This window comes from Manis javanica, chromosome 2 (assembly GCF_040802235.1).
Source record: "Manis javanica isolate MJ-LG chromosome 2, MJ_LKY, whole genome shotgun sequence".
NCBI lineage: Eukaryota > Metazoa > Chordata > Mammalia > Pholidota > Manidae > Manis > Manis javanica.
Window position 1 is genome coordinate 215,390,734 of NC_133157.1, and position 24,679 is coordinate 215,415,412.

The 24,679-nt window shown below is 46.2% G+C and overlaps 1 protein-coding gene across 1 annotated transcript; it reads left to right on the top strand.

Annotated features, from left to right (window-relative positions):
• The first annotated feature begins 897 nt into the window (after nucleotides 1-897).
• On the top strand, nucleotides 898-22,294 carry LOC108389615 (gasdermin-C-like). Its single transcript, XM_073220574.1, is given in 15 exon segments — nucleotides 898-1,576; nucleotides 2,888-3,150; nucleotides 10,675-10,895; nucleotides 11,596-11,779; nucleotides 13,746-13,801; nucleotides 13,804-13,913; nucleotides 16,456-16,567; nucleotides 17,729-17,767; nucleotides 18,131-18,157; nucleotides 18,387-18,416; nucleotides 18,729-18,755; nucleotides 19,579-19,718; nucleotides 20,044-20,173; nucleotides 20,618-20,691; nucleotides 21,331-22,294. Coding segments are annotated over 14 exon segments (1,386 nt in total). The 5' UTR covers nucleotides 898-1,576; nucleotides 2,888-3,142; the 3' UTR covers nucleotides 21,559-22,294.
• The last annotated feature ends 2,385 nt before the right edge of the window (nucleotides 22,295-24,679 follow it).

Below are 24,679 nucleotides of genomic sequence, written 5' to 3' on the forward strand. Positions count from 1 at the left end.
AGACATCTCACATGACGATAAGCAGAGAACCTTTCCAGAAGGTTCTCTGCCTAGATCTCAGTCCCCACTGAGCCCTGACCCTCATTTGGGGTCAAATGGTAAGCTTATGTATCTCCCCAAGCTGGCCCAGAGGTGCTCTGAGGGCCCAGGTGGGGCTCAATATCTCCATCAGCCGGAGGGTCTGCAGGATGTCAGGTGTGCCAGTCTGTGGGCAGTGGGAGAAGTGATGGGGGTGTCCCCGGAGAATGAAGGCTCCACGGAGAAGTGGCCTTGGAACATGGCCTAAACTGGAACAAGGTGGGGAGGGAACTGTCCAGCCATCTGGGGCAAGGATTCCAGGTCGACGAATCAGCAGGTCCGAGGACCCAGAGGGAGAGATACCTGGCCCGGGAACAGGTGCAGGAGGGAGGGGACTCGTGGGAACCTGAGGGCAAGTCGGCGCAGCCCCTCGCGGGATGTTGTCATGACTTTGTTTTTACTTGAAAAGCTGCCTGTGTTTGCTGTGTGGACAATACCTGCACCGAGGCAGCCAGGGCAGACGCAGGGCGTCCAGCGGGGAGGAGATGGCACTGATCCAGGTGAGAGCCGATGGTGCCTTCAGCGGGGTGCTGGCACTGGGAGTGGTGAGAAGCGGGCAGACGCTGGTCTACACTGCAGGCAGAGCCAACAGCTATAAAAAGAGTGGTGTGAGTCGGGGCCCCCGAGGGTCCTCAAAGTCTGACAGTCTGAAAGACTCAGGAAAGCGCTATGGATATGTCAGAAGAATTGCTCTGAGATGGGTTGTTGGGCGGGGAGTGAGATGAGCAAGGGGAGGGAAGGTGCCGTGGGCGGAGGGGCAGGAAGCTGAGATGCAGGAACCGTGAGTCATGACAGCTGAAGGGGAGCTGGCCGGGAACCCAGACAATGAATTATACACACATTTGCAACAGCCATGTGTCAGGGTACTTGTAAGGGCAGCCTTATTTTCCTTTCTTTTTTTCTAATATTTAAAATGTTTATTGTCTGTCTCCTTTCCTAAAGGTAAGTGTTTGGGGTTGGGGACTCTAACTAATCTCTATACCCCAATGCTAGACTCCAGACAATGTGGAGAAAATGTACGCCCGGATCCTGGGAACGCCCGGCACTCAGTAACTCTTTGTGGCTCACTAGTGCAGCGCGGGGAGAACCTGCAGAAGCTGTACTTCTCTGCATCAGAAAGGCAGCGGGAACAAGGCTCAAGTGGCCAAGATTTGTAGGACCTTGGTCAGGACAGGAGGGAAACAAAGGGAGACAGAGACGCAAGATCAAGTCAGGGTTGGGGAAGGAGAGGCCCGAGAGGAGAGATGGGCAGACAAACCGGTAAAAAAGGCTAATCTGAAAAGGTAACTAGTGGGACTTTTCCAGAAAACCACGTGTGTTGCACAATGGCTGCCCCCACCTCACTCTGCCTATGAAATCCTAAGTAAATCGACATCGCTCACACTTCACCACTAATCATGGGACGGAGAGCTTTCCCCAGGATATGTGGGAAAACCAAAGAACCCTATCGTGAAGTTTGCCAGGAGTGAAGGAATGGCCGCCGCAGAGCTGAAAACAGGTGAGGGCTATTTACACGCTTAGCAGGTTTCCTTCAAGAAGGAATTTGAAATATTTTCTCATGCTTTCCAAGATTGCTGCCTCTGCAATAAGACACTATTTTCAACATAGGAGGACCAGGGGTCGTTCACTGCTGCTACACGCCCGATTTCCCAGATTTTCCCCTTTGCACCCCTCCTCTGGAATGTTGTAGGAAACGTTTAAGTAAAGCTATTGGCTACCTTGGTTCTGAACCTCTTCGGTTCTAAGCCTAATCAGAAACAAACCAAGAAACTCAGAGTTCACTGTCCTCACAGAACTCTCGCCAAACCGCTAAGTCCCTTTCTCCAGCTTCTAGAATATCGAACAGCAGGCAGGGCCCACAGAACGTTGATGTGTGAAAAAGTGGTATATGTAATTAAGATTTTACCTTTCAAGTCTATCATTTTTTATGCAAATTATACAGAGTAAAACTCAGTTTGGGTAGATGTGTTGGTCCAGTGGTGTTAGGCAGAGAGCGCAGCTGTGAGCTGTGTCCTGAGTGGAGTGGATAATGGAATGTCCAGGATAGAGAAGAGTAGGCGTGGGACCTCGATGTACATTGAAAGGAAAAATAAAGTGAAAGAAATGCATTGTGGACAACTGCCACCTAAAAGGCGTGTTGCCTTGTAGAGTGTTGGTTATTACAAAAATTCATAGGTGTGGCTTCCCTGTTCATCCAGTTTTCTCCTGCTGTAGGCACTCGGTTTGCTCATGTAAGTCTACTGGGAGTAACTGGAAAGAGGACAACCAAGTTGTTTCTGTCCTCTTTAAAAATCTCCTGTTATCTTTAAAATTGACACTGTTGCAAGATTGAATTGCATACTATATGCATAGTACTTGATACACAGGAGTATTAATATCATTCGTTGAAGTTCCGTAGAACTCCACACCCAGGCAGTTCAGAGGTCCTGCCCAAGGGGGCCCTGGCACTGGTATGTGTCCCTCCTCTTGAAATATGTGTCTACCTTTCTTGTTCACTCACATTTTATTTTACATGTTTACATCCAGCGCATTCACAGAGTAGGAGCCAAAAAGCTGTTCCAGTCACAGTGACTGTGAATCCATATGCATTAAACCCCGTTCAGCCAGTTCTGTTAAGAGACAATACTAAGTAGGCATGACTTCTGAAGGAGCTGACCTACTCTGCTCCAAGAGTCTAGCAGATACAGGATCCGATTCCGTCGCTTTCGGCTGGGAAGGTCTTGAGAGCTAAGATTCTGTGATCCAGAACTCAGCTTCAGATCCGGCCTCCTGGAAGAGAAAAGGGCCCATCATATGCTTATTTTTTCAGGATACTGCTTTGGAAATTGAGTCGGGGACCTATGGGTGGAATGAAAATACAACGAGCAGAATCACATTTATCTGTCTCTGGAGTTTGTGACAAACTCTGCCTGACAACGGGAGGTCTGAAGATTGGAAGGAGCCCTACTCGACGGGAGCCTTTCTCTACAAGACAAACAATATAGAATCTGGTAAATTCTAACCAGGATCAGGGAGGGATGAATAAAAAGAGAAGATATTATGGTCAGAGACAGACGTGTTCAGGATGGAGTTGTGAGTTTGTGTTCACAGTTTTGTTTTGTTTTGTTGTTTAATCGGGCCCAAAAAGAAGGTAGAACTTCTTCCTATGGCTTCCTGTTGTTGATAATGGGCAAGTATGTACGGCTAAGGGATGTATCTTTGCTGCATCTTTATCCAGGTCCCGCCTTAGAGAATCTTCTTTTGTTCACTTTACTCTGTTTATAGGCCGTGTTCAGTGTGGTCTCCTAGGTCCAGTTTACATTCTCCCCTACCATGAGGATTCATTCATGTCTTCATCATAACACACACATCTCTGTTGATTTGTTTCCTTTGCTGTGCAGAAGCTTGTGAGTTTGATGCAGTCCTGCTCGTCAATTTTCACTTTCGTTGCCTGTGCTTTTGGTGTCATATCCATGAAGCCATTACCAAGACCACATTATGAAGTTTTCCCCCTATGTTTTCTTCTAGTAATTTTAGAGTTTCTGTTCTTTACATTTTTAAGTCTTTAATCCATGTTGAGTTGATTTTTGTGGACAGTGTGAGATAAAAGTCCAATTTCATTATTTTGCATGGGAATATCAAGTTTTCCCAACACAATTTGTTAAGGAAACTATCTTTTCCCCATTGGGTATTCTTGGTACCCTTGTCAACAAACACCATAAATGTGTGGACTTCTTTTGGGCTCTGTATTTTGTTGCATTGGTCTATAGGCCTGTCTTCATGCCTGTAGCACACTGTCTTAATTAATGCAGGTTTATGATATATTTGAAGTCAGGAAGTGTGATACCTCCTGTTTTGTTCTTGTCAATACAGGGAATTTTGTGGTTCCATACCAATTTTAGAAATGCTTATTTTTTCCTATTTCTGTAAAGAATGTCACTGGGATTTTGGTAGGGATCATGAAATCTACAGATCACTTTGAAGGGTATAGACATTCTGATTATATTCAGTCTTCTGATCCATGAACATGGGATGTCTTTCCACTTGTTTGTATCTTGTTTAATTTCTTCAATCAATATTTGCTGTTTTCAGTATGCAACTCTTTACCACCTTAATAATTAAGTTTATTCAGAAGTATTCCATCATTTTTGGTGCTATTGAAAATGGGATTATTTTCCTAATTTCCATTTCAGAAAGTTTGTTTTTAGTGTATAGAAATGAAATGATATTTATGTTGTTTTTTATCCTTCAACTTAACTGAATTTGATAGTCTTTTTATTTATTTATTTATTTGTTTGTTTTTATTTTGGTATCATTAATCTACAATTACATGAGGAACATTATGTTTACTAGACTCCCCCCTTCACCAAGTCCCCCCCCAAAAAAACCCCATTACAGCCACTGTCCATCAGCATAGTAAGATGCTGTAGAATCACTACTTGTCTTCTCTGTGTTGCACAGCCCTCCCCGTGCCTCCCACCACATTACATATGCTAATCGTAATGCCCCCTTACTTTTTTATCACCCTTATTCCTCCCTTCCCATCCATCCTCCCCAGTCCCTTTACCTTTGGTAACTGTTAGTCCATTCTTGGGTTCTGTGATTCTGTTGCTGTTTTGTTCCTTCAGTTTTTTCTTTGTTCTTATACTCCACATATCAGTGAAATCATTTGGTACTTGTCTTTCTCTGCCTGGCTTATTTCATTGAGCATAATACCCTGTAGCTCCATCCGTGTTGTTGCAAATGGTAGGATTTGTTTTCTTCTTATGGCTGAATAATATTCCATTGTGTATATGTACCACATCTTCTTTATACATTCATCTACTGATGGACACTTAGATTGCTTCCATTTCTTAGCTATTGTAAATAGTGCTGCAATAAACATAGGGGTGCATCTGTCTTTTTGAAATTGGGCTCCTGTATTCTTAGGGTAAACTCCTAGGAGTGGAATTCCTGGGTCAAATAGTATTTCTATTTTGAGCTTTTTGAGGAACCTCCATACTGCTTTCCACAGTGGTTGAACTAATTTACATTCCCACCAGCAGTGTAGGAGGGTTCCCCTTTCTCCACATCCTCACCAACATTTGTTGTTGTTTGTCTTTTGGATGGTGGCGATCCTTACTGGTGTGAGGTGATATCTCTCCAATAGTCTTTTTTAATGGAGTCTTTAGGCTTTTCTGTATATGATATCATCTGCTAACAGGGTAATTTTAATTCTTTCTTTCTGATTTGGATAATTTCAATTTCTTTTTCTTGCCTAATTTTTCTGGCTAGAAATTTCAGGACTATGTTGTCTAGAAGTGGATACCCTTATGTTTTTCCTGATCTTAGAGGAATAGCTTTCAATTTTTTTACCATTCACTATGATGTTAGCTATGGACCTGTCAAATGTTGTCTTTATTATGTTCAGGTACTTTCCTTTTATACTTTGTTTGTTGAAAGTTTTTATCATGAGAGTGTGTTGAATTTTGTCAAATGCTTTTTCTATGTCTATTGAGATAAGTTTGATTTTTATCCTTTATTCTGTTAATGTTATGTCCTACATTAATTGGTTTTTGTGTGTTGAATCATCCTTGCATCCCAGCAATAAATCCCACTTGGTCATAGTCTATGATTCTTTTAATATGGTTTTTATTCTGTTTGCTATGCTACTATTTCATTGAGGATTTTTATATCTATATATATCTAGGATATTGACCTGTCCTTTTCTTTTCTTATGGTTTTTCTGGTGTTGTTATCAGGATAATTCTTGCCTTATAATATGAGTATGACAGTATTCCCTCCTCGTCAGTTTTTCTTTTTTTGGAGGAGTTTGAGAAGGACTGGCATTAATTCTTCTTTAAAGATTTGGTAAATTTACCAGTGAAGTCACCTGGAACTGGGTCTTTCTTTGTTGGGAGGTTATGATTACTGATTCAATCTTCATACTAGCTAGATGTCTCTTTACAAATTTTATATCTAACATTCCCATGTCACTTCTTCTTTAACCTGTGCATTATTGAGGTGTGTGGATTTATTTTTTTAGTTCTAACACACTTGGGATTTAAATTATATTTTTATTGTTAACTTTAAATATAATGGCACTGTGATAAAAATGTAATCTCAACAATGTTGATTTTTCATATTTGTGGAGATGTTTTTAATGACACAATACATGGCCTGTTTTGTGAACACCCCTATGTGTGTGAAGTTTCTTTGTAAGGAGTGTGCAGGGTTTTAATATCCTTTAAATCAAATTTGATAACTGCATTGCTTATATCTTCTATGAGTATATCTTATGATTTATTTTATACCTGACCCATCAATTACTGACTTCTGACAATATTTGTTTATGTTTTGAGGCTTTATTTGGTTCACTTATGTTTTGAGTTATGTGTTCTTGTTATTATAAAGTTATCCTGTTTTACCCTAATAATGTTTCTTGAATTGAATCTATTTTGTCTGATATAAATATGGATATACAGGTTTTATTTTGGTATTTGCCTGTTTTGTATTCTTGCATTCTTTGAGTTTTAATTTATTTATCTTAATGTTCTAAATCTGCTTTTTCTCTTGAGCATATTTCTAGATTTTGTTATTTTTATCTACTCCAACCTCTAACTCCTAATTGAGAAGAATTAATCTATTTACATTTACTGTACTTATTGTACATTTTATTTACTTGTATCACTTTAATCTGAACTTCCTATTTTCTCTGCCTTTCTTTCCCCGCTTTTTGTCTTTTATTGGATTAGTCCTGTTCGCTTTCCTCCTTTTCCCCCTTTACTGGTCTTGAAGTTAAATATTCAATTTCTATTCATTTAGCAGTTGTCCTTAAATTTGAAAATGCATATTTAACTTAACAAAGTCTAAAATTAATGTCTCTACTTTTTGGCAAAAAATACAAAGATGTTTAGTGTTTTAATTCCCCTGACTTGTGTGTTATGAGCTAGAAGTTTGGTATTACTTTCCTTGCTACTGCCAAGTTAGTTATTATAAATACAATTATTCTGTAATATTAGATGCAATACTTGCTTGGATTTTCATGTGTGCTTACCAATGGCCTGCACACACTGCCTCCTTAGATTTCACTCCTAGCCTTACAGGTTCAATGTCATTCTACCTTAACAACTTACCATTGACAAAGAGAGTCAGTTATTGACACCCCCCTTTCATTTTTTCATCTGCCTGAAAATATTTTGCCTTAATTTTGGCACAGTAGTTTAACTAGACTAAGAGTTTTTTGTGGAGTGTTATCTTCTGTAGCACTTTAAAGGTATTATTTCATTTTCTTCTAAGACTATTGTTACAATTGAAAATTCAACTCTCTGTATAATAGTCGTACCCTCACAGATGATTCAACTATTTTTGTAGCAATTTTTAAAGATCTTTTTGTCATTATTATTTCATGGTCTCATTAACATTTGATTTGCTGGAGGTTTAATTTTATGTATCCTGTTTAAGACCCAATTTTTATTTCTCCTGTTCAAACTACTGGAATCTGAGGATGCAAGTTATCCCAAATCTGGGAAATAATTACTATATCTTGATTTTTTCCTTACTCTCATTCTATTATCCCATACATATATGCATATCTTAAATATATATGTATATATGTGTGTGTATGTACTCTGTATATATACATATATATGATGTACTTTATATCCTCCATGTATCATAATACCTCTATAATATTTAACATCTCTATATTCCACAGCTGAAGTATGATTAAGTTCCTAAAATCCAACTTCTAGTTCACTGACTCACTTAAGCTAGGTCTAACCAACTATTTATCTAATTCACTGTTAATATTCATAATAATTTTTCATATTGAGAGTTCTTTTTTGGGTGTTTTTTCCAATCTGCCTGGTCAGTTTTTATGGCACCTGGTTCTTTTCTCTTTCATACATACTTCTCTAGGAGCCTCTACCAGATTCTCAATATTATGACCTTCTGTAGATCTAATCCTGATGTATGTTGTGTCCGATGAACCTCACTAAGAGTGGTTTGCTACCACATGTGTTTTGTATTTTTGGATTATGAGATGATCTTACCCAGGGCTTTATCTGTGGCTCCTATGGGGCCTGTGTTGAGTCTGTTTTACTCCAAAGAGACTTTACTTTTGTATCTGCCAGGGTTACTTCCAATCAGGGACCCAGTTTCATATGAATTACTCTCCTGTTACAATTCTGCATTTGTTGAGACTTGTTTTCTTTTAGAATAAAGACCAAAGACCCCAAAGAACCTCTAAAGAGCAGCATGGCCTGACTGCTACCCACTTCCTGAGCTTCAAATCCCACTCTTTCCACCACTTTTTCCACTCTAGCCCCTGTGTCAGCTTCTGGAATGGATCAAGCTGTCTCCCATCATAAGGCCTCTTTAAATGGTGTTCCTTCTACTGAGGGTCTTCATTTATCCCCTTTTATTTTAGTTAACTTCTACTCATCTAACATCGTAGTTGAATAAACTTCCTTAAGAAAAACTTCCCTGGCCTCCCAATCACCCTGACCAAAAGACAACAATAAAAATACATCATAGGTTCTGAGAGTATCAGGTGTCTCTCCTCTATGGCACTAATATGATTTATATGTATTCATATATTTATTAGTGAGACCATTTAGTAAGTAACTGCCTTTCTCACTAGGCTGCAAACCCCAAGATATCAGAAATCATTCATAGTTTTGTTCACCATAGTATTGCCAGTTCCTAGCACAGGGCATAGCCTCTAATAGATGCTCATTAAAGATATGCTGAATGAATGAGTAAATGAATGAATGAACAAATCGGCTGACAAAGGATCAATTTCCCTAGAAATCACATCTCTCCTCTTAAGCACTGACATTTGTTTGCTGTGCTACGACTGATGGAAATCCTGGGTTTGCTGGCGTTGAGTGTAGGCAACATGAGAGCATCTTCCAGGCTGACCACCTACCCACGGCTCCTCATTAACCTTACCACATTGCTACTGATTAAGGTCCACCTAGCACAACAATGCAGGCTTCTGGATTTATTGTGTTACAATTCGTCTTCATGAGGTGACTCTTTTGTTCTATTTCAGTCATAGCAAGATTGTATAAAATCTTCAAAGGCATGTGATTTACAGCACTGAACATGAGCAATTCACAAACATACATGAAGCAATTCTCTGGTGAATAAAAATTGTACAACTTGGCTGGTTTCATCTTTACTACAGTGGCATAAGAAAGTGCATATGTTTACACTTTTGAGGGGAAATTCTCCTATTTCCCACTTTGAACAGCTTAACTAGCTGCTCACTGACCCCTGACCCCAGCGGAGTCTCAGCCTGGGCATCTTAGCTCTGCTCTCTGGAGCTCATCCTGCTGGGTATTTACCTCAGTAAGACTTGGGTCTGTACCAGCTACAAACAAGGGCGTATTTAGGTCTGCATGCCGCTTCCTCATGCATAAACAACAAAGGCCTAAACTCTCTGAAACATTCACATCAGTCAGCTGTCTCTGAATTGACAGAGACCCATTTAATCTCTTCTACAAGAGGAAGGAGGTCCAAAAAAGAACCCAGCTAGCCCTTACCAGCACCTGAGAGCACACGCACTCACTATTGTGCATATAATTCATTGTCTGGGTTCCCGGCCAGCTCCCCTTCAGCTGTCATGACTCACGGTTCCTGCATCTCAGCTTCCTGCCCCTCCGCCCACGGCACCTTCCCTCCCCTTGCTCATCTCACTCTCCGCCCAACAACCCATCTCAGAGTAATTCTTCTGACATATCCGTAGCACTTTCCTGAGTCTTTCAGACTGTCAGAGCTTTGAGGACCCTCGGGGGCCCCCACTCACACCACTCTTTTTATAGCTGTTGGCTCTGCCTGCAGTGTAGACCAGGGTCTGCCGCTTCTCACCACTCCCAGTGCCAGCACCCCGCTGAAGGCACCATCAGCTCTCACCTGGATCAGTGCCATCTCCTCCCCGCTGGACGCCCTGCGTCTGCCCTGGCTGCCTCGGTGCAGGTATTGTCCACACAGCAAACACAGGCAGCTTTTCAAGTAAAAACAAAGTCATAACAACATCCCACGAGGGGCTGTGCCGACTTGCCCTCAGGTTCCCACGAGTCCTCTCCCTCCTGCACCTGTTCCCGGGCCAGGTATCTCTCCCTCTGGGTCCTTGCACCTGCTAATTCCTCGACCTGGAATCCTTGCCCCAGATGGCTGGACAGTTTCCTCCCCACCTTGTTCCAGTTTAGGCCGTGTTCCAAGGCCACTTCTCCGTGGAGCCTTCATTCTCCAGGGACACCCCCATCATTTCCCCCACTGCCCACGGACTGGCACACCTGACATCCTGCAGGCCCTCCAGCTGATGGTGGTACTGAGCCCCACCTGGGCCCTCAGAGCACCTCTGGGCCAGCTTGGGGAGATACACAAGCTCTTCTACTCCAGTATAAAGAGCAATGAATTTCATACCAGCGCTTTCCTTGGAAGCCCAGACTGGGTTTTGAATACCAAAGTTGAGAAGGTTACAATCTAGTCACCAGTCTAAATTAAGAGTTAAGGTGGTGTCATATTTATGTCCTTTTCTTTAGGAAAAATATCAAGGGCTTGGGAGAGGTTACCCACTTTCTTCCCCCTCCCAACTGAACTCTGTACCCTCCTTCTATCTGCTTCTAGCCACATGCCCTCGATGTTTGAGAGTATCTGCAAGAATTTGGTCAGAGACTTTGAAGACAAAGACCTTTGGCCCGTGAGATACCTGCTGAGTGCCAACAAATCCCGTCAGTTTGCAACATTATGGAAGAAAAGGAAGAATCACTCACAGCTCTGGGAACAGCCTGATGTTCCAGTTGAATACACCCTCGTGGACATCCTGGAGCCAAGCTCTTCAGCCCCGGGTACCGTCAATCAAGGGCAAAGGAGGCAAGGATTGGAAAACATGGGTGCTGAGATGGAGGTGGTGCCGTAGGCAGGAATCCCCGAGACGCCCACACAGGAAGATCTTCGGGTCAGTCTAGCCTGAAGGATGGGGCGAGCAACTACGACTGTTTGAGAATCTACTAATATCTGGACCCAGGCAACTATTAGTTCATTTAATGCTTACAGTAGCACTGTAACTCAGGGACATTATCCTGTTCACACAACAGTAAATTGAGGCTTATAAAATCATTTGTTCCAGGTTACATCCCTGGGAACTGGGAGAACTGGGATCCAAACCCAGGTCTGTCTGGCTCCAAACCCCAAACATTTTTTGCTCAGTGTTCTGCCTTCTGGACCTGATGCTGTGCCTGCCCCAGAGGGGATGCTGCACTGGAGAAGATGACGTCATGGGGCCCCTGGACCAGGGCACCAGTGATGTCACCATTTCTTAGGGTTTTAACACATTATCCGTGTTATCCAACCCATAGGTGCATTCAAACATTTGACCTCAGCAATGACTTACAGTTAAAACATTAATTGGTTAGTCGGCTTCTTGGCGGAGAGTTTAAAATGAACAGGAGGGTTGGGGCAAACCAGGACTCAGTCATTCCATTTCCCACACCAGCTCTTCCAGAGTGATTTCTAGGCAAAACGTAAGGTCACCTTTCCTGTCCCCAGGAACTGTTGTGACAGGACCGTTCCTCTTCAGTGACACCATGGTCCAGAGGCGGAAGGCTAGTGCAGATCTGTCCGCTGGGCTAAACCTACTTGTGTCAGGAGAAGCTAGTGGGTCCCACGGATCTTCCCTAGAGTTTCAGGTTGTTACCATCCCGCTTCACAACTGGGAAGACCTGCAGAAGAGGTAAGGCCCTGGGAGAGGAAGGAACCGATCCACAGCCCCAGGGGACTGTCCTCGTGGGCAGAGGCACCCAGCAGGCTTTGCTGCTGAGGTTCAGAATGAAGAAAATGGCACCCCAGATTATGTTGCTCTTCTCAGATAGCCATTCATTCATTCAACTAATAGATATTATTTAACATGTATTTAGTAAAACAGTAATTAACCATAATCTGCTATTATGTGCTGGGGATAGAACAACAATAGGACAGTCAAAAATCTTGGCCTAAAGCCACTTCTATTTAGTGTGGACAGGTGGTGGTCAGGGAGTGAGGAACAGGCAATAAAAAATAAATTAACAAAATATTGATTCAAATGGGACAAAGACTCTGAAACTCTGTTTAAATTAAGTATGCAGTGGTACCCTGGGATTGAATTTACCTCCATGCACATGGGCAAAGGTGGATATCAAATGAATCTCTCAGAGCTTAACAATGGACTTGTTAAGTCTTTGCACCTTTGAAAAATAGAGATGCCAAGTTAAATAGTATTTTTATGAAGATAACATAGTGATAAGTAAGCAACTAGTTAAAATCAGACTGTTTAGGACCAGAAGTTCCTTTGATGGGGCATTGCACATTTTTATATTCCTGGTTTCTTGCAAGGCTCTCATTAGAAATAACATTGGAAAGGACTATGTATGGTGCAAGAGTATCTGGGTTTCCACAGCTGCTCAGAAAGAAAAAAAAATCATTTTTCTTCTAGAAATTTCTTTCAGTAATTAAAGAGGCAATTTCTAGGATAAATACTATTTGCTATCTCCCAGTAAATTAAGTAAGCCTGAGGTCAAACCTTTAAAGATGGAAAAGAAAAGGCAGTTAGGTATTTTTACTAAACGGGCTGTGGGGCATGCGTTTCAGCTACAAGGGCAGTTACAGATCATGGTGTGAGCTCCAAAGGCAGGGGTAGGGCGAGGTGGAGACTAGCGGGTCTCTCTGTGCAGCTGACAGCTGATCTCAGACCCAACCAATGAAAGAAACACGAGCAGGAGGAAAGCAGGCCACATGTAGGTTTAAAGGTCCTGGGGCAGGACAGAGCTGGCTGTTTTTAAGACTAGAGGGAAGTCAGTAAGTCTGACCCTTAGTCCACCAGGACAAAGGCGATTTAAGAGAAGCTTAAAAGGTAAGTTGACATAGCATCTTAGAGACACAGGAAGGGGCTTGAATTTTTCTCCAAGGGCAGTGGGAAAGCCCAGCACTGGCTGTTCAGTGATCTCCTCCACTGAAAAGCCAATGAAGGATCTCAGCATTCCACATGGCTGTTATGCAGGGTGCCCACCCCAGTGATGCCTTGAGCAAAATCAGGGTTGAACCTCAGAACTGAAAAGGAGATGAAATCTGTCTTTAGTACTTTGAACCTCTCACCTCTCCCCTAAATCTATATCTTTAGGTTACACCTTCTGGCCTACCTACTAAGGACAGTCAGTCCATAAAGGCCCACCTGTGCTTAGAAGCAACCAAAATCCTGCCTGCTTCACCACACTGTGTTCATCTGCCCCATAACCCACCCTACATGTTCAGGGTGGGTACCCAGTTTTGACAACAGGGTTTCCTAAGCACTGCTTCTCGACCACCCGCATGTGTCCACTTCTAGCCTCTTCTGGTGCAAAGCCCTGGTGCTGGAAATGTATGAACTAGCCCCTAACAAGACCAACATAATTTTAGAAAGTACAGATGCCCTTAACACTCTGGTATGCGCACTCTCATGTCCACACACCCGTAGAGAATGGGGGTCCGTGCACTGTGCACGAGAGAGAAGGTGTTCTACTGCCCTCTGTAACTTGACCTCATAAGCCAGCATCTTCCTACCCATTGAGGGCTCACCTGGCAAAGTCCAAAGTCTGCACCCCTTCCAGGTTCTGAGGAGAGTGACCCAGAGTAACCTGGGGAGGTATCGATTCCCACTCTGACCTTCTCTTCCCACCTATCCCCAGGAAAGCATTGGATCAAGAGCTGTTTTTCCTGGTGGAGTACAAGAGCAGAGGGGACAACTGTATGTGGTGACAGAGCCAGTGGAACCGGTCAACAGTGCTGTGCTACGTGACAGCAGCCTTGTGAACATTTTGGGGAGATGCTTTATCCCTTGGAATACTCTTGTCAAGGTACAGAACTGGGAAGACGGTCCTGAAGTAGGATGGGGACACCAGGAACCAGCCCAGCCTTGCTCCCCAGCTCTTCCGCATCCTATTAGGACCTGTCTTCAGGGGTTCAGATGAATGGGATCCTTATTCCCTGCTTCTCATATCCCCAACAACCCTGACTCCTGACCTGACAGTATATTTTAATACTCTCATTTTAGTATTTTAAGGACCACTAAAGCAAACCTCTGTGTTTAAAGTACGCTAAATACTAGGAGACCCTGAGCTGAAAATTCATGGATTGAGACTGAAATATCTTCAAGCACATATGATGTACAAAACGCACTCACAATTACCAACTGTAACTTTTGAATTGATTTAAACAAATGAACTGATCATATATTTTTCAGCACAAGCTGTAAACTAGGGACATATAAAGATTTTGTGTTGAAATAGGCTGTTACACACAATATACTTTATGTGTAATTTGTCCTCACTTAAGATACCTAAGAACTAAAAAAATATTTAAAGACACACAAAAAAACTGAGATGTGAACTAATTTTCCCAAGGGCTATGAATTAGCTCTAGAGGCCAAGGTGCCATGCAGGTGGTGGGATTCCAAGTCCAGTGGACAAAGACATTTGAAACAAATAAAATGCTACTCTGGTTTAGAGGCTCTCTGGTTCAGCCTTGGTTTTTCGATCTGCTTGGAGTGGTGGACCAGGTTTCATGAGGCAGGAAAAGACCCTGTGCTTTCATGTCAGGTGACCACTCAGCTGTGTGTCCAGGGGTCCACCCCAGCCACTCACAGCCAGCATAGTACTAAATGCCAGCTGCTAGGCTGTGACGTGGTTAATCCATCATTAGAAGTCAGAACCCCTGGTTCATGGCTGCCTCTGTTTTGCTTTGGTTCTGTGTATATTTTGGCACCTCTGAGCTTCCCAGGCTGTTGGTGTGCCCTGGACTCTGTCAGGTGACGTTTGATGACAAGGGATGTGCTGGTGAATCAGAGTAGGGTTGAATTCTGGAGGAGCCCATTACTCATTAGGCTGCCTGAAGCCATTCTTCACGTTCCTGAGGTATGGTTCCCTCACCCATAAAGTTAGAATAACAACATCTGCATAAAAGATCATGATAATATGTACTCACAGTCAATCAGGACTCCTAAAATACAATGTGTAAAGCAGATTGCCCTCCCCAGTGTTGGGTGGGCCTCATCCAATCCACTGCAGGCCTGAAGGAAACCAAAGGCGAATGAAGATGGGCGTCACTCTCTCTGCCTGGCTTTGACCTGGGACATCACTATTCTCCTGCCATGGGGCTCAGACTTGTGCTATAACTTAGACACTGGCTCTGCTGGGTCTTAGGCCTTTGGATTCAGACGTGAACTCTACCATTAGCTCTCTTGGGTCTTCAACTGCACGGCTGCACGTCTTGAGACTTTTCAACCTCCATAACTGCATGACTCAATTTCCTATAATAAATCCCTGCAGAGGGACAGACACATGGAAAGCCTATCAGTTTTGTTTTTCTGGAGAACCCAGACTAATATACTCAGTAAGGTTTGTTCAGCTTCTCAATTTGTTGTTAGGACAGAGTGACATTTTCCAGGCACCTTACATACTAGACTGGAAACCCAAAGACCAAAAAATTTTTTAAATAGAAGAGTCAGAAGAAAAAAACGGCAACACAGAAATTTTTCAAAAAAAAGTCAGGAGAATATTCATTTTTAAATGTAGAGTATTTGTCTAGAAAATCCAACATCTGAATAACAGAGGAGTTCCAAAAAGAGAGAACAGAGACACACAAAAAAATATTGGGAAAAATCATCCAGAAAATAACCCAAGAAAAGAAGAGACCTGCAGGACACTTCCAGAGGAAAGGACCCCCAGAAGGCACAGTTTAATGGGTCCATCCCTGCTGCAGAACACAGGTGCAAACAATCAGGACACTTGCTTCAAAAAGAAAACTATGACTATTTCAAAAAAGGGGAAAAATAAGTCCTATTCCAAGGAATTTCAGCTTAGAAAACAATGTCCAGTCAAAATAATGATTGAGTGTGAGAGTAAAGTAAAGATGTTTTAGGAATGCATGGTGTCCAAAAATGTATTCCCACATCCCCTGGAAGGATGAGTGGGAGGCGGAGAGGGAACGGGGGCGTGACATTAACTAACTGCTAAAGGAAAGACGGGGAGAGAGAGCAGGTTCCCCTACTGCGCATGGGGAATACTGACTTACACACCGTGCTGTGAACATTTTAAAAGGAAGGCAGGATGAGCAGTGAAGGGTTCGGAGGCAGGAGGAAAGGCAGTCCTCCTCAAAGCAGAAAGTAACCGGATACACTCATATCTGGAAGGAGTCAAATCATAACCGTGTAACCCTGAAACTGAGAACTGCGAGTGCAAATGCCGGACAAAGGAAGGAGAGTGGGCCGCTCCTGGAAATGGGGATCAGGAATAGGCAGGGTGGGGGCAGGGGGCTGCTGGCTCCTCGGCTCATGGGCTCTCCTGAACGGAGTTCTAACTCACAGCATATATGACCATTTTGCCTGGTTTCTCTCCCCAGGGGGAAGCAGTGGGAGAAGGTCTCAGAGTGAGAGAGAAGACGCTGACCCTGCCAAAGGGCACGGTGATGGCCTCTAAGAGGAAGCTGCTCATTTTCAAGGAGAATGGCTGGTGTAAGCAGAGGCTGAAGGAGGCAGAGGGGAGAGGGGCCTGCAGAGGAGACCGTGGCCGCCACGCCCCTCCATGGACAGGAGGGGACACGTTTCTCAGCGTCCTGGGCACACACTCCCCTCCCTCACACCCTGCCGGCTACCTCTGCCCATGGCCCCAATGAAATGTTACAGAGATATGAGACAGTCTCCCACACGGGGGCAGGGTTGGTCAAAAGGGGTGCCCAACACAGAGGTGTCCTTAGCGCAGGGCAAAGTGCAGCCTGAATCCCAGCCACCCCAATACAGCAGGGCCCCACCAATCCGACCAGCACAGCTGCGTGGGGGCAGAGCCCTCGCAGGTCGCCCATCACCCCCGTTTCAGCCCACCAGGTGTCTGCATGGTAGCTACAGACGGCAGCCGTGACGCCCTCGTCACACGAGGCAGGATTTCGTGGGCACCTCTCCCTCTCTCACAAGCCTCAGATGAACAGTCCCCGCACACACACTCTTTGGGTTCAGGCCCCACGTGGGTGAGCAATCGATGCCAGCCTGTCACTGCAAACCCGGGTAGAGCAGTGAGCCCTGGAAACATGACCAGCTCAGAGTCCCTGGTCTCTCCTGTCCCCGTGTGGAGTCCCGGCTAGATCTCAGGCTGACACAGCCGGGGTCCACCTCCTGTTCTGTCTCCTTCGTGGGCTCTTGTCCCCTGTCCAACGCTTCAGTCTTATTGTTAGGTAGTTTTCAGATCTCAGTGCATTTCTTACAGGAAATTTGAAATCCCCAGGGGGATGGCAGGACTGGGAGTGGGCAAGGGAGAAGGGGACACAGGAGAGGAGCACACAGGCCACCAGGAAGACCCCATCCTCGGAGGAGGAGCAGGGGGCCAATTTCCATCACCTTCTAAAGGTGGTTCTCTAGTGTCGGATGCATAATGAGCACCCAAGGTGCTGACTTAAATGCAGAGCCCAGGGTGCTTTTCAGAGCCTGATTCACAAACAGAGACTGAGGTCAGGGACCCTGAGTGTCAGCAAGCATCCAGGTGATTCTGACGGAGGGTCCCCAGGCCACACAGAGAAGCGCCCACCCCGGCCTGGAGGAGGGGTCCCAGGGCTGCAGGCGGGGTGTGAAGACCCCAGCAGGAATAACCTCGGCTCTCCTGACCTGGCTTCTTCTCCATTGCAGACATCTCAGATGACGACAAGCAGAGAACCTTCCCAGAAGGTGAGTCTCAGAGCCGGGCAGGTTCTCTGCTGAGACCTCAAGCCCCCTGAGCCCTGACCCCCTTTGGAGGCTAATAAAAGGGGGCTCAGCCCCCCAAACCCACAGAAAACCTTCCCCAACCAGGAAAGCTTCCAGTTGAGGCCCTGCCCATGGGGGAGGCCACCTTTCTCCCTTGAACACTGACATGGGTCACAGTGTGGGGCCTGCCAGGGCTCCAGGGCTCCAGGCACTGTGTCTGCTAAGAGGTGGGAAGTAAAAGGGAGGAGGAGAGAGCTGGGAAGGGGAGGGAGAGGGCTGGGGAAGGACCCCAGGGAAGGGGAGTGGAGGGAGTCCCTGTGAGCCAGCACCTGTTTCTCTTTCCAGAGCAACTGCACGTGTTAATGTCACCAGGTGAGTGGGTGATATTAGAGCTGAAAGTGGGTCTGATCTCCCCCCACAAGGCTGCTCTGCACAACAAAAGCCCCGTGTGATTGCCTTTGCTGTCCTTACCTAAGGGCTTGGGGTCTGGGACCCTGGGCAAAGGACGGGGGTGGATGGAAAGGAGAGGGTCAGGGAAGGAGGGGACAGAAGGTCAGAGTCACCGAGTGGCTTCAGACACTGACTCCGATTTGTTTTCTAGGCCCTGTAAATCCTACCATCCTGCCAATAGGTGAGTGTATGTGCTGAAGGGGGTGCTGAAGGGGGTGCTGAAGGGGGTGCTGAAGGGGGGTTGAGGATCCCATCATGCACACACCGGTGTGCAGGGCAGATCTTCTTGACTTGCCACCACTGCCCTAGGGCCTGGCCCCAGTTTCTGTGGTGAGGAGGGTCCAGAAGGCCAGGAGGTGGAGGGATGGACTGGGATGGGGCAGGAAGGAGTTGGGGAAGAGAGAGAGGCAGTAGGAGGGCAGAACCCACCAGCGTGTCTCTGAAACCAATGTGTGGGCAAGGAGAGAGATGGTGACATGTGATTCTCTTTCAGGAAGAATAGAGGAACCCTTCTGGCAAGGTGAGTGGTTACTAAAAGGGAACCCAGGGCCTCTTGGCAGCCTACTACAAGCGGAGAACCCGAATAAGAGGTTTCCAGGCAACTGAGTAAACTGAGCTTTACCTCCCTTAATTGACACTTTGGTCAGCCCCTCTCATTCATTCATTCATTCATTTGTGTTTGCATGCAACAACCATTTACTGGAGAGTATTGAGCAACAGGCATTATTCTGAGCACAAAATAAACAAAACACGAACCACACAGAAATGCCTGCCTGCCTGGAGCTTCCACACTCGTGACCTCTCCCACTCAGCAGATCACATGGAGGCCTCCTCACATCTCCTGGGGGAAGCAGAGAGTCCCTGACATGCTCTTCTCAGTTAATTCTGTGCAGACCTGGAACGTACAGGCCCCATGGCCTTGTGGGGGGCAGCTCATTCGGGCCAGGTCCTGCCCCACGCACTGCACGTACATAATCCTCACCACAGCCTCATTCAACAGATGCAGAAATTAGCCCAGAGCACCTAAAATGCTCCTGTCTAGGAGTCCAAAGCTACAGCCACATTATTCAGGACATGTCCCAGAAACAAGCCCCTGCTCATTCCTTCTACTTCCCATAAACCGCTTCCGAATCACCAGCCCTGCTTCCTGCGTCCCCCCTCCCTGTCCCTGGGGCAGCTCCCTCCCTGGAGCTCATAGTGCCATCCACAGGGAGGCCTGTGGTCAGCAGCTAAAGGGACAGAGGAGTTTTGCTCAGGTTCATGGGAAAGGGCTGATCATCCCGGGAATGTTCTGATGTAAGCACTGCCCCCATTTCCTGGTTGGCATGAACCCCTGAGAGCAGATTTCAGGTGCCTCCAAGAAGAGGTTTCTGAGAAAGTGGAGGCTGCGGCCCGGCTCCCCAGAGATGTTCAGGATGTCGTGTTCTCTAGCGTCCAGGACATGCTCCGGGACCAAGAGGCCCTGGAGGCCCTCGTGCACATGGTGAGAGGCTCCCTCAGCTTACAAGGCTGACCACACTGGTGGACGGGAAGTGATCAGGAGACACACTGCCACCCTCTGGGGGGAGGAAGAATGGGGTGATCACAGGGCAGTGAGGACATCTGAGCTGTGGGGCTCTGGCCCTCTGTCCGCTGACCAGAGCCAAGGAGCGCAGCCCCACATACCGAGGGTGCTTACTGTCCCCTGGGGAGGCAGAGAGCTGGCACCTCCGTCCCTTGGTTAACTACTTACAGACACAGAATTCACAGGCAGAGTCACATGACAGCGTCACACCATCGTCCTTGTCAACAACATCTGTCTCCCAAAGCTTGAACAGGAATCTTTGGGTCATTTGAACGGCCCTGGCGGCACCATCCTAAATAAGCTGCAAGAGGATTCCGGGTATTCATGGAGTAACACAAAGTACCTCATCCTTTACCTGCTTGAAGCCATAGTCGGTAAGTGGTCTGGGGGAAGGCTGGGAGGGGCACACGGTGGCCCCCAGAGCCCCTGCATTAGACGCCCCCTCTCCACAGCGCTTCGAACGTTATGTTTTTGCCTCCTCCCATCACACCTCTGTCCGAGGTCAGGAGGGCTCAGTGGGTGGACTTGCCGTGTGACACAGAGGCAGCCCGAGGTCTAGAAGGTGACCCGTGGGGGTTCACCCAGCAGAAGCCTGTGGCTCCAGAGTCAGGCTCCCGTCCTCTGACCATGTCATGTGGCACCCTGGAGGCCATCCCAGGAGCCGGAGGGGGACTTCCCAGAGCTGGGCACTCGGCCCCAAGCCTAGTGGGCTTCTCCCTCTGCCTCAGAGTTCCCTCCTCACGGGGTCCCCTAGTTCCCAGGGGGAGAGGAACATCTGACTCTTCGTCACTCGTTCCCCAAATGCGCCCCGTCCCCAGTGCTGAATGACACCCAACTTGATCTGCTGGCCCAGTCCATGGAGAAGGGGATCCTGCTGCATCAGCGGGAGCTGGTGAGAAACCCCCGGGGGCCAGCATCCGGGGAGGAGGGTGAGGGTCCAGCAGAGGAGACCGATCTGAGCACAGAGAGAGCATCTGCTGGGAGGGGGACCATCCCTGGTGGCCTCTGGGAAGTCAGGCTGCATCTCCCAGAGGAGCAGACCCCATGGCCTTGCATGCCCTCTGGAGGGTCTCAGTGTCCAGGGCAACCCCTGCAGAGGCGCCCCCCACGTTCTCAAATAGCTTCATAGGAATACAGGTTGGGGAGCTCAGGGCATCTGAGCCATACTCCTGCTTATTTACACAGCTGTTTGCAAACTGCTCCCTCTTTCTCTCCATGTATCATATATATGAGCATGTGTGTGCAAACATACTTACATGCACACACATGTACACATACACACATATCTAATTCCAAGCACCACTATTCTGCAAAGTAAATGTTAGTGTCACCGTTCAGCACCTGAGGAACCGATGCTCCACATGTTCAAGGTCACATTGATCACAGGACACGCCCAGGACATGACTCTCAGCCCCTCAGCTCCAAGGCTCTTTCTCCCTCAGAGACCCTGCATGGCCCCTGGCTCCAGGGACAGGTTTTCTCTTCCCGACCTCACAGCCAACGTGTGACACCTGATACGGGTTTCTTCCAGGTCCGGACTATCCTAGAGCCCAACTTCAAGTACCCCTGGAACATTCCCTTCACCCTGAAGCCCGAGCTCCTGGCCCCCCTCCAGGGCGAGGCTGTGGTGATCACCTGCGGCCTGCTGGAGGCATGCAGCCTGGAGGTGAGGTCCCCCACCTGGGACCTGGAAGCCAAGCAGCCGCTGTCTGCCCTGTATGGGGCCCTGTAGGTCCTGCAGCAGCTGGCGGCAGCCTGAGCCCTGCATGGGGGGCGTCTGTCCAGAGTGGCCTGCCGCTCCCCAGGCCACGTTGTGAGTGCCGTCTGTGGGCTCAGGGCACCTAGGGCTACACCCCTCTGCCTTTCCAGGGGAGAGGAGGGGTGGGGCAGGGCTCAGCGGAGACTTGACCAAAGGTTCTGGGAGGATGGAAATTTCTGTATCTTGGTAAAGTTTCATGCATTTGTCAAAACTCATCAAATAGTATCTAGAGATGCGAGGATTTCTCTGTGTGTACATTTTATTTCAGACAATATAAGCAAATACTGAACTCTAATAATATGCAGTTTAAATTATTTTGGATGAATGATACAAGTATCTTTCAACTTACTCTGAAATGTATCAAAAAGATGAGGTGAGTTAATGAATGAATAAACAGATATGTGTCCAAGAATATGTGGTAAAATATTAAAAAGAAGAGTCTTTTGTTCTTGAAAAATTTTTGTATGTCTGGATTTGTTTCAAAATAAAAACTGCCCCCCACCCTAAAAATTATACCCGTGTGTGGAACCATTCTGGGTGAGTTCTCCAAGCTATGCCTTTCAAGCTGTGGATTCATTCTTCTTTCATTTTAGGAAATCTTTTTCACAGCATTAAATACATTACATATTTCCTTTGTTGGGTTCTCTAGTTCACAGTCACCAACTAGTTTTTTTTTGCATCCTGTAAATACATTTTACCTTGTGTAATCCTTATTTTTTTGCTTTGCTTTTTGTGAGGTCATGGCAGCTGTTTGCCTATCAGCTGCATTTTTCACCCCATTTTTCTAATTTATTACTTCAGATTTATGTTGTTCTGATAATCAATGTGTTTCCTTAGCTCTGCCATCTCCCTTTTATTTAATTCTGTTGTTTTACCTTCTTATATATGAGGTCGCACATTATTGAGATTATTTCTTTAAATACGAAATAATTAAAATGGTGGGTTTTTTAAAAAGCTATCTCTTTTCCAAATGGATTCTTCTGCTCTTTTTCCCTGTAATGCGTGTGCATAGATGCGACATCACCTTTTAAGTTTTTTTCATATTGCTTGTGGGCAGCATGGGTGGCTCTGTCCAAATCCTCAGCACAAAGGTCATGGAGTGAGTTTTTCTTTTTCTTGACTCTTTCACCCCCTGGCCTGAGACCTGCTTCTGTTCCACTGCAAACTGTTGTTTGAAGCCTGTTTCTATAGCATAAGGTCATGGCAGGAGGTGGGGGAGGAAGGCTGACCTGGGCCCTGCGCAGTCTGGGATGGGTTTACTGCATGGCTCTCCCTGAGCTCCCGCACCGCAGCGGACTAACCTGCCGTTCCAGTACTGAACGCCCGCAGTCCTCCGGTCCCAGTCCTGGAGGCAGAGCAGGAGGCCTCCGGGTCTTAGCTTCCTTGTGAAATTTCACCTGGCCCGCCTGGGGGGAAAAATAGCGATTCAGCACCCGGCGCGGCCGGATGGTCCATCCCCTTCAGGTGCTGCTGTTAGTTCCGTTCGTGTGGCTCTGCCTTGCCCACTTTCTTGCAGGCAGTGCTACCCCTCTCTCCTCAGAAGCCATGTCCAGTCCTTCCCTCCCCCCGCCCAGTCGCACCCCCACCCCCACCCCCACCGTGTCTCAAGAGAGCAGACCAGGGGGAAAGAGTTATTTCACAAACCTTTTGGCCTTGGGTTTATAACCCGTGATGTGGAGAAGGGCTCTTCAGCTTCCTCTCGCTCCCCTGTCTTGCCTGAGGGTTTCAGCCCCGGGCAAGTTCACTATGGATTCACTGAGGCTGAGAAATGAAAATGAGCATTCCTGGGGGTGAAAGGATTTATACCTGGCTTTATTCTCTCAGCAGTAGGTGGAACACTAGAATCACGTCTGCACCCGGCAGTCCACAGAACCAGAACCCACCTCTGTGTTGAGCTTCCCCAGAGCACCCAGCAGAGCTCCTTATATAGTGAGTGACTCAGTCCATACCGGCTCCTTGCCCACAGGTGTGGAAGCTTTAGCCTAGCCTTGGCCGATTACATAATCAAGTAGTTTAGGGTCAGGTGAGGATCCTGGCCATAGGAAATTCCATTTTCCCCTATAGATCTAGTCTGATTCATATTTCCTGTTTTCTCCTGTGTTAAAACATCCTAGGGGTTGTTTTTTTGGTGTTGTTATGGTTGTTTCTAACTCACGATATTTAACTCTAGGTGTTTAGTATTTCTTTTCTCTTTCCACCCAGCAAAAGATACCCAAATGATACATTCCAGAAGTTTCTCCTGTCTTTGGTGTTCAGGGGCACAGAGGTGGCCGGGAAAGCCCTGTTTGTGTGGAAAGGTCCAGGTCACGGCCCTGGGTGGCGTGTACCTCTCTCCCCTTCCCTCCAAGCTGGGAGTTACTGGTGTGATTTTTCAGAAATGACTGATTTCAGCTGGCTTCTGTAGCAGCAGACAATGGAACTTCACCAAGCTCAGACATACAGATTCATCTTCCCCTTGTCATGGCCATCCATGTCCTCATCTTTAGGTAATTTCTGTTAGTGTATTTTTGCTGCATAACCACCCTTGTACATCCTCATGTCCTCTTTTTCCTTTAAGGTAATTTGAGTAGTTTTCTCTTGCAACCAAGATCTTCAATTAAGAAAAATAACCTTATCTCCTTTGGTGCCTTATCTCAGACCCAGAACTCTCACTTTCATTCTTTGAACAGGAGAGAGTCAGAGAACTAATATTTATGAAGTATCTCCCATGTGCCAAACTGCATAGTAGGCGCTTTTAACAAAGATTATATACAAAAGATCAGATATGAAAACACTTTAAACTACAACCACACAGAAAACTAGAGGCAATGGAGCGATGCTTTCCTCAGTTTTGATGGAAAATAATTTCCAACCTAGAAATCTATATCGAGTTCGAAGGTAGAATGAGGGCACTTCCAAACAAAGATCTTTTTAAATCACTGCCCATGTTCTCTTTTCCAGAGAGCTATAGGTGGATGGGACACACCGAAATGAAAGTGATATCCAAGAGGAAGACCTTGGCTACGGGGAAAAGATGACCTAGTGTATGAGAGAGTCGGGGTGGTCTCAGGATGACATCTAGTACTGGGGCCAGAGAACAAGCAGCCCCCACCTGAGCAGACAGGAAGGCCTCAGGAGAGAG